The sequence below is a fragment of the Arachis duranensis genome, chromosome 10 (assembly GCF_000817695.3).
Source record: "Arachis duranensis cultivar V14167 chromosome 10, aradu.V14167.gnm2.J7QH, whole genome shotgun sequence".
Classification (NCBI taxonomy): Eukaryota; Viridiplantae; Streptophyta; class Magnoliopsida; order Fabales; family Fabaceae; genus Arachis; species Arachis duranensis.
Genome location: NC_029781.3, coordinates 74,325,973 through 74,335,967, shown reverse-complemented (window position 1 = coordinate 74,335,967; position 9,995 = coordinate 74,325,973). Strand labels below are relative to the sequence as shown.

Here is a 9,995-nt window from a genome sequence, read left to right as displayed (position 1 = left end):
AAGGATTTGAAAAAATTGAAATAAGAATAGAAAAATTGGGGGTAGAGGATTTGGAAAGGGAGTTGGGAGTTTGGGGGTGATAGTTAATAGAATGAGAGAATGAAAATAGGGTGATTAGGTTAGTTTAGAGGAATAATTTAAAAATTTTGATAATTTTTTAAAGTTTGAATAGGTTTATCTATCAAAGTTTATCTTAAGTTAGTTTTAATTTTTTTTATGGTAAGATTTATCGGCATCAAAATTTTTTATGGTTAATTTTGGTACTTTACACTATTTTATTTAATAATAGGGGTATTTTATTAATTATTCTTGTTTCAGTCTCGATATTTAGCTTACACCAAACAAAATAAAAAGACACAACTCAGTCTTATACACTACAAATTAAATATAATACAGAAATTTAATGAAGTCTCTATCTCCTAGTCTCTATCTCTCAGTTTTAGTCTCCTTTCTAAACGCAATTTTAGGATCCAGACCTATCCAACCCATATGAAAAAGAAAGAGCAATTATTCAAATCAATCCCTGAGATTTTTAAAACCGGACATTTCAGTTCCAAAAATTTTAAAGCACATAAAATAATCTCCGAAATTTACCTCTGTATGACAATATAGTCTCTCATCAATTTTTGCTATTAGTCAATAATCTTGACTACTGACGTAAAAAGTTAACTTACATACGTGGCCATTAAGTATCCACGTGTGTAAGGTGGACAATTCAGTCATTAGACTTATTAACAAAACAATGTCATTTAAAACTCAATCCCATTCCTCTCTTTAAGCATGTTGCAAAGGAAAATGAGAAATCCTAATTCATCCCCTAAAGTTACTTTGTTTCAATGGCCAATAGTAGATAAAGATTAGTCAGTTCTAACTGCTCTAACTGCTGTAGAGGAAAGTCAATATCACCAATAACAAGGGATTAAGTAAGGGACAATTTCTGAAGTGTTTTTGTGAGTTATATGTAATTATTGCCAAATCAAACACAAAAGAGAATCTCATAAAGTTATTCTTTGGAGTCTAATATATAAAATAATTAATTCTATTCTATTGTGATTTTACATATGATTTAAATATGTAATGTTTTTGAGTTTTATGTTGCTGCAGAAAAAATAACCTCATTGTAATTTCTTTGCTCGATTTAATACGGTCTTTGACATTAATATGAGAAAGGTACCATGGATGATGTTGTGATGTTGATTATTTGGATGGTGTGGTTGGTGGATTTAAAAAAAATTGATTGAGTAGGAGAGGGTAGTTGTATTAAAACATTCACCAATTACACCATCCAATTAATTATCTTTTCGAGTATATACCCATTTTGGTTCTCAAAAATTTTTAAATTGGACACTTTAGTTTTCAACTAAAATTAATTACTCGATTGGTCTCTAACAATTAACTCCGTTAGTCACTTAGGTCCTTTACTCTATTAATTCTAACGGAGGACAAAATAATCTCTAACAACTTTAACAAGGGACAAAATGGTCCCTGATCTCCTCTATTCAGAAACGACACTGTTCTCTCTCAATTTTCATCATATCTCGCATAACACTAACAGTCTAACACTGTAACTTCAAACTACACAATGCACACTCTATAAATTTAATGTTCACAAGAAAAAAAAACCTCAACTTGTTCTCAACCAATTCATACTCAGAAACCAATGCCTATGTCTCTCAACTAGTTGTGGTCTTCGATAAATCCCATAAATCCAGACAACAAGTCTGATTTGTTAAGACTCATCGTCGTCGTTGCCACCTCCCTCCTCTTCTGCCCTAACATCTCCATGATCACATTGTCCACCACTCCAATCGCTTCTTTTAGCTTCTTCTTCGAACCAATGTTTAGTAATCGCTTCAGTTTCCATATGAGCGGCAACGGCAACATTGCTCGTTGTAATAGCTTGGATGCGAGGTCGAAACTGTCTGCCAACTTGGACTCCAGGAAAAAAGGAATGAAGTACTCGGTGTCTATTTCAAATGAAAATTTGCATATGATGTCGAAGGATAATCTTCTCATAATGTTCTAATGTCTAACAATCTATATTGCTTGCCGGAGAGTGGAGAAAGGTGTGCCCTTGGAGTAGTTGTGGAACTTGATCTTGAGGATGTCGTAGACGTTGTCGGGGGTTGGAGGTGATGTTATCAAAGACGTGGAAGTGTATGCTTTTGGTGGGTGAAGTACAGAGGAAGTAGATGTACCCGTCACAAAGATTTAGGAAGTGTGTGGTCCATGACATGTTGAGATAGGTACGACACGTGTGACAATTACACCATGGCTTAATCTTGGAGTTAAAGAGGAAGAAGGAAAAGATGGAAAAGAAGACTGTGAATGTGAAGAATGAGAGTATGAATGTTAGGGTATGCGAGATATGATAAAAATTGGGGAAGAACATTGTCGTTTTTGAATAAAGGGGTCAGGGATCATTTTGTCCCTTGTTAGAGTTGTTAGGGATCATTTTGTCCCATATTAGAGTTTTCAGGGACCATTTTGTCTTCTGTTAAAGTGGATGGAGCCAAGGACCTAAGTGACTGACGGAATTAATTGTTAGGGACCAATCGAGTAATTAATTTTAGTTTGGGACTAAAATGTTTTATTTAAAATTCTTTGAAGACCAAAATAGACAAATACTCTATCTTTTTTTATATATATGAATTTAATTTTTATGTATAGATAATATTTTTAATATAACAAATTAACAATTACACATTATGTAATTGAATGTAGTGTCAAAATTAAATTCTATTTATATGCAGTAAGTTAATAACGTTGGAGCTTTTGAAATTTTAGCTGTTATTCCTGCGGCGTTTTGATGGACGCTCTTGCTTCTCCCCGCCACCGCTCCACAATTGAAATTCCCAGCGCAGAACACAATAGCGAGAATCAGAAGGACACCGATTGCTCGAGTCCTATGCCTGAGATCGTGAATTGCGCCTCGGAAGTAGCAGAACCGATTAACAGATGCGAGAACGGAACCCTAATGAAGAGAAGGGCCAGCCTTGGTGATTCCGAAGCGACGTCGTCGACGAGTTCCGTGCGGAAAACGAAACGCAAGGGGGTGGCGTTCAAACGACGGAACTCTAGAGTCGCCGTTGCTCGCCGGAAAAGGGGTAATGTGGACGAAATTGGCCTTCCTCTTGGAATGTCGTTTGCCGCCGTTATGGCTCAGGTGAATAATGAAATTCCCTTCAACCTTATTTCTGTTTTGAATCATTTTCAAGTACCTTGTTTCTCTTTGCTGATAAAAATGAAGACTTGTATTTCTGTTCAATTGTTACAAACTAAAAAGATCAAGTTTTTAATTCTCTGAGGTACTGCTTTTTTTTTTCTCATATAATTATTTGTCTTCGGCAATTATTGTTTAATACCAACTCTTATAAATGTGCTTGTTTTCTTTCATAGTGCTTTAACTTCGTCAATTATTGATTAATCTTGTGCTTCTTTTCTTTTTCTCTTTTCTTTTCTTTTTGGTTTAGGTTCTGTATAGAAGAGATGCAGCAGCTGAAAGCATGTCGCCCACTCATCTTTCGTCGGTAATTTCCTCTCTCTATATCTATTTCTTGATGCAAACTTAAATAAAATTCAATTGGTATATGCGACCAGAGACTACGGTATATCATTTATAAAGGATTTCCAACAGATGAATCATTCAATTATCTGTTACAATTGTGATATCTTTGGAAAATTAAGTAATGGAATTTATATTACTGAAATCATGTAGGTGATGATGCATGTGTTTTTTATTGGCTAAACCTTACACGCTTTATTGGCATTGCTGATAACTTCATTTTCTGCCTTAACCAATTTCATTGTTCAATTACGTTGTAGATGTGCACCTCAGCTATCAGAGAATCGCTAGCCAATGTAAGCCAGGCAACAATTGCTGATTCATCCTTGATTGCGGTTTTTCTACGTTTCAATAGCAGTTCATATCAACAGTAAGCAAAGTCCATTTTGCTCAAGCGAATTTTTTGGGTCACTTGTTGTGACTATTGCATATTGTCCCACAGGTTTTCGGAGACAAGCTGGATGGCCTGACGAGGAATTTTGAGCAGTCTTTTGGTAGCACATTGAGTACACTTAGATTAATTTATGAATCATCTACAAACAATGAAGGGAATAAAGTTAATGATATGAAGAAGGAAATTCCAAATCCTAAATTGAGTCTTGACAAAAAGGATTTCTCAAGAGATATTGTCATTGAAGATGGAAATTCTGGGGCAGCATCTCCTACTGAATATGTTAATCGCAATGGGATGAAGGAGAACATTCATGTGGATTCAGTTAGTCGTCATATGGATCCAGTTGATCGTGGTCTGATTTTGCATGGGCAACAAAATCAGTTGATATCTTTTTCTCGAAGCTCTTCTGGGTCAGTAATTGATAATCCTATCGTCAGTGTTTTTGAGAAATCTATTGTAGAGCAGTCTCGTTCTAATGACCTCAAGGAAATAGAACTTGGCTTTACAATGAGAAAATTGAAATTGAAAGAGGCACAGTTGTCTCTCAACATGGATTCGAATAACCTAGAAAGATCTAAGTTAGCCATGGGAGCATCAAAGGTGTCTTTCAAAGTTGAAAAGTTTAAGAACCAGTTAGAAGATACAAAATATGGAGAGCTGAGTAAAAAGTGCATAGATTGTCTTATTGCTGGTCTGTTTCTTATGTCATCTTCACTGCTGTATGGTGCTTATGTATACTCCTATGAAAGGATTGTTGAGGTCACCGAATCATGTTCGCCATCAACTGAGGTACGCATAATCTTTCTTCTCAACATTTTGGTTCAGTGCGGTTGAAGCTACTTTGTCATGCTTTTTTCACGAAATGATGATAATCCTTTTCTTGTTTTAAGGACCAGATAGTAATTTTATGGATAATGGAATCTGAGAAATACTTTTTAACTAAATTTACAGAGTGAAAAATAACTGAAACTCCAATAGGAAGGATATCATTGAAAGTTTATTTACAAAAAAGGAAAAAAATCATCAAACTTTGTGATTAAGGTTTATGTGTCTAATTGCAAGTGCTTATGTCATTGCTTGGGGTTAAAAATTGATCATCATTTTCCTTGTTATAAGATTTAAGATTTAAGATGAGTAAAATAAAGGATGCAATCATGGCATTCCTACAGCAATCTAAGCTGTATACTATTCTAGCTCTGTCTTGGCTTAATTTGCAAATACTAATGCCACTTTTTCCTCCCAATTTTAGGACTCTTCCTCTTGGTGGACTCCCAAATCAGTGTCCTATTTCAATTCAAGGTTGAATATTTTGTGGTGTCAAGTTCAAGTTATGAGCCGAATGATATTTGGTGTCTTGATGATATTTGCAATTGCATATTTGCTCCTCATGAGGTCAACAACATCATCACAGAATATGCCAGTTACTTTCATCCTTTTGATGTTAGGAGTTGGTTGCGGATATTGTGGCAAGCTGTGTGTAGATACATTGGGAGGGAATGGTTATGTGTGGCTCTTATATTGGGAGACGCTGTGCTTGCTGCATTTCTTCTGTATTGGCTTCACATCCGTTTTCTACCAAGTCCTTTATGGACCCGTTACGCCAGCACAAACATTTAAGGAGAATCCCATTATCCGGTACTGGATTCGCCGATTTCTGTTCTATGCTACTTTGCTCGCGTTTCTACCGTTGCTTTGTGGTCTCACGCCTTTTGCAAGCCTATTAGAATGGAAAGACCATTTATTATTGAAGGTGTCAGATTTTAGCGAAATCGATTCCTAAATCCTTCCTCTTTACACCTTGTGCCTTACTATGAGATGCCTATAGAATGTGGTAAACCAACAAGCCAAGCTCCATGTATTTATTGTATTTGTGTCCATATTTTACCTTTTTGCCTGAGTAATGAGTATGCTTTGCTTGTGGTAAGTGAACAAGCCAAGTCGTGTTATGCTAATTATTCCCCGTACAGTGTAATATTGTAAGTTATGCAATGAGTATTGCATTTGGCAGCCATGTTTTGAATTGGATAATTGATCCTTGTTTTGTAATTTAAGTATAAGAATACAGGAATACGATATAGTACGGGTGTTGCAAGGTAGAACAAATAAGTATGCTTAATTGCATAAATCAAAATAGAAATATTTAAGTTAAATTTAAATTGTTCTACGGAATTATGAAGTTCTCAAATCATTTTTGGTATTAAGTTTACGTGAATCAATCATATGAAAAAGTGAAAATAATGGGAAAAAATAAAGTGATTAGGGAGTAGGACCTGTCGAAATATTATATTGACTAAATTTTTGAATTGGTCCTCAAATATGTTTTTGATTTGCCATTTTAATCTTTTAATTTGTTTTATACTTTATTAGTCGATTACTTTCTGATCTAGCTAGGAAAATATATCATTGCACCTTAAAGAATCAGTCTAAACATCCAAGGTTTGGTCGAAGTATTTTATGGAGTTGATGAGAAGCTGATGACCCGTCATTTTAAATAATTTTTAAAATTTTTTTCTATGTTTTTTTAGATTTTAATTAATTTTTTTATATTTTTAAGTAAAATTTTATAAATAATCAAGTATTTAGAATTATATTAATATTTTTGTGTTTTCAACAGTTTTTGTATCAAAATAACAAAAAATTAAAAGTCTTTTTAACAAACAAAAAAAATACAAAACCAGTTCAAGAAGGTTCATCCGGACTTAAAACACATAAAAATCGGATGCCCAACGACTTATCTTGCAAGTCCGGCAGCTCTCTACGCCCAGCAGCCTTCCTCCAATTTGCACACAAGCCCGGCATCCTTGGTGCAAGTAGGCCCACGCCTAAATTTTCTCACTCCAAGTCTGGCGTTCAACTTCTCAACTCCCAAGATGCAACACTTAAAGCCAAAATTTAATTATACAATTTATAAGAAGCCTTAATCTCATTGGAAGATTCAAGATTCAAGATATTGGTTAGTATTAATTCCTTTTAGAAAAATAAAGATTCAGTTGCTAGGATTTGTTTTTAGATTAGATTTAAATTGTTGTTAAGATTTGATTTGAATTTAAGTAGGTAATTATCTTATTTTCAGTTTTTAAATTTGAATTTAAATAGAACTTAGTATATAAATAAGTGAACAAGGTTCACAAGAGAGAAGAATCTTGAGAAGGATCTTCGGATCCCAATCCATCGGATCAAACATCTCTCTCATTATTAAAATTAATTTCTTTTTCTATCAAGAGTCACTAAACCTCCCCTGTTGAAAGGTTAGGAGTTCTGTTTGGTTTTAGGAAAGGTTAGGAGTTCTGTTTGGTTTTAGGATTAATAATATAGGTATTTTCTTTATTTTAATTCATGCTTCTTTACTTTTTCAAGATTGAGTTTTTTTCTTCATCACTAAAGGTTAGAACTATTGGAAAATTTACTAATTTTGTCTTGAATTTTAATTTTACATTTAAAAATTTAATTTTAGAATTAGCTTAAAACTCATCTCACAATCTTCATTTATCTAGAGCTAGTTCAAATAAGTAACATATAATTCGGCTAGGGATAGTTATTGAAGATTGTATGGCTTAAAATCGATTTCGTTCTTCACCTCTTCTCTCGATTAGTTGACCAAGCGATTGACGATTAATTAAGTTTAGAGAAACTAAATCACCAAAACATTGGGATTTGATTATAAATGATTTGCTTTGAAAAAATTTTTTGCATGAATTAAATAAGAAAGTATAAGCATTGTTCTTCCAAGAATCAAACATCTTCGAAGTCTTCAACACTCTCATCTATTGATTTTCTTCCAACTTCAAGCATTCTCCCAAGTTTCTTCTTCTATTTCTTCTTTTATTAAATATCCACAATTCAAAATCTAAGGTTAGATTGATCTAATTAGATATTTAATTAGACGTTACTTGCCTTAATCTGTTAATCCTCGTGGGAATGATATCCACTCGTTGTGTTATTACAATCCAGAGCACTTGCTAATATCCGTGAGTTTTAATTTTCGCTTATAAAGTTTTTGACGTCGTTGACGGGGATTAATTGAGATTGACAATATACGTCTAGTTAAATCCTAACTTAGATCTTGTTTATTTTATTTTCTGTTATGTTCTTTTATTTTATTTTCTTTTTTGTTTAAATTCTTCTCTTCTTTTTTTATTCTTTCTTTTATTCCGCAAGATACGTTTGATCTTTTCTTCTTGTGTATTTAAGAAAATGTTAAATGCTATAGAAAAAATTCTATCAAACAATAAACTCATGATTCAACAACTTTTTTTACTCATAAAACAAGTGGAACAAACGTAGTGTAAGCCATTAAGATATTTTTCAAAGCCAATAAATTACTCATCTAAATGGTAAAATCACCCCAATCTTGGTTGGAAAATCAAAGACAAGGAACTTTAACCCAATGCAATCCTACAATCCTCAAAACCTTCGTCTTTTGAGATTGCCATAGAAAATTTGTGTCAAATCACCTCGTTTGTTCAAGAAGCTTCCGTCTCATCTCTTAAGAGTGTCGTGAAAAGACTTTCCCACACCACTGTCTTCTTCATGCAACAAACTCAAAGTTTTATGGAAAAAATAAGAGCAAATTTTAAAAATCAAAAAATTTTAATAAAGAATTTAGAGGTGTACGTGAAACATGTTGTCCAACAATTGGTAGAGAAACAAAAATATTTCCTCCAAAATAAAACAATGTTAAATCCCACGGAAGATTTTAAGAAAATCAATATAGGGGTCTATATCTCAGTAAAATAGAAGAAAGCACAAAGAGTAATTTGATTAATTCATTAAATCAAGAAGCCGTTAATAAAAGAGTCCTTAAGAAAAATTCACACTCAAAATTTAAAGAAAGGAAAGAGCCAAAAGATGAATTGGTGAAGAGAACAACTCTCACCATGTGCATGCACAAAATTTTACTGGAAGAAGATTCTAAACCTATGGTGCAATAAAAAGGCTTAATCCAACAATAAAAAAAATTGTTCACAAAGAGATAATAAAGTTGTAGAAGACAATCCAATTAGTGAGTATTCTTTCCTTCTCTTTTTATTAAAGTGTTTTTTTTTAATTAATTAGACAAAAAAATTGTCTTTTTCTTTTCTTTTTTATTTAAGCATCCTATAGTTGCATCTACTATCATTATTTATCTTCTCAAAGACCACTCTGCATGCATATATATCAGCTTTCTCAATATTATTCTTCTTTATCTCTGTTGTCATATTTCACATGCAAACATGCATCCACGCACTACAGAATACACACATTCCAGTATTCCACATTCACTTCATTACACGTTTATCTCTTTTTCTCTATCCACTTTTCACTTTACAACATATTTCACCCTCTCCTCACTTATACATCCGAACTTAGAGAATTAGTTAAATTCTATATTTGGTATTGAAAGTAGTTAGGAGAACTTATTTTGTATTTATTAAGATATTATTTTAGGGAACTAATATGTCTCGATTTAAGAAAAAGACAATGAAAACAAATAAAAATGTGATAAATTTGAATTATATTTTTCTGATAGTTAGTTAGATATTTCTTTCTACTTTTTCTTTTCTTTATATATTTTATTTTCAAATTAATTTCCAAAAAAAGGGACGTCCAATCGTTTTCAAAATTTTAGTAATTCATCATTTAATTTTTTTTACTTCCATCACATTATGTTTTCTTTAAAATTTTTCTCCTTGTTTTTCTTTTCTTTTCTATGGTATCAAATTTTTTTTTAGTTGTTCCTTTGATCAGTTGTATATATTTTAATAAAAGAAATTGAATAATGAATTCAAAACAAAAGTGGTGGCGTTCAAAAGGATGCGGTTATATTTGATGAACTTAAGATATTTGAATCTTGTGAAAATAAAAGGGAAATCTCTAAAAATAAGGCTATGGAACAAATATTATAAGAATTTAAATCAATTTTTTGAAGCAGTGAAAAAAAAAGTCTGGAAAGATAAAAAATTAAAAGTTATAAGGCTTTAAACACCAATAATTAGAGCTCAATTATGTGTTTGTGATGTTTATGTTTCAGGGAGAGACTTGAGCAAGTAAATTCGA

At 32.7% G+C, this 9,995-nt stretch overlaps 1 protein-coding gene across 1 annotated transcript; it reads left to right on the top strand.

Annotated features, from left to right (window-relative positions):
- Window positions 1–2,787: 2,787 nt before the first annotated feature.
- On the top strand, window positions 2,788–5,987 carry LOC107470268 (protein CPR-5). Its single transcript, XM_016089662.3, has 5 exons — window positions 2,788–3,166; window positions 3,474–3,530; window positions 3,826–3,861; window positions 4,008–4,748; window positions 5,209–5,987. Exons 1-5 carry the CDS (start codon window positions 2,810–2,812, stop codon window positions 5,737–5,739), a joined length of 1,722 nt encoding a protein of 573 aa, XP_015945148.1. The 5' UTR covers window positions 2,788–2,809; the 3' UTR covers window positions 5,740–5,987.
- The last annotated feature ends 4,008 nt before the right edge of the window (window positions 5,988–9,995 follow it).

Bases quoted from the DNA above. Each gene is read 5' to 3' on its own strand.
- LOC107470268 (XM_016089662.3), top strand. From the start codon at position 2,810: ATGGACGCTCTTGCTTCTCCCCGCCACCGCTCCACAATTGAAATTCCC. The intron at 3,531-3,825 runs GTAATTTCCTCT...ATTACGTTGTAG, and splicing joins CGCCCACTCATCTTTCGTCG to ATGTGCACCTCAGCTATCAG. The intron at 3,862-4,007 runs GTAAGCCAGGCA...ATTGTCCCACAG, and splicing joins TCAGAGAATCGCTAGCCAAT to GTTTTCGGAGACAAGCTGGA.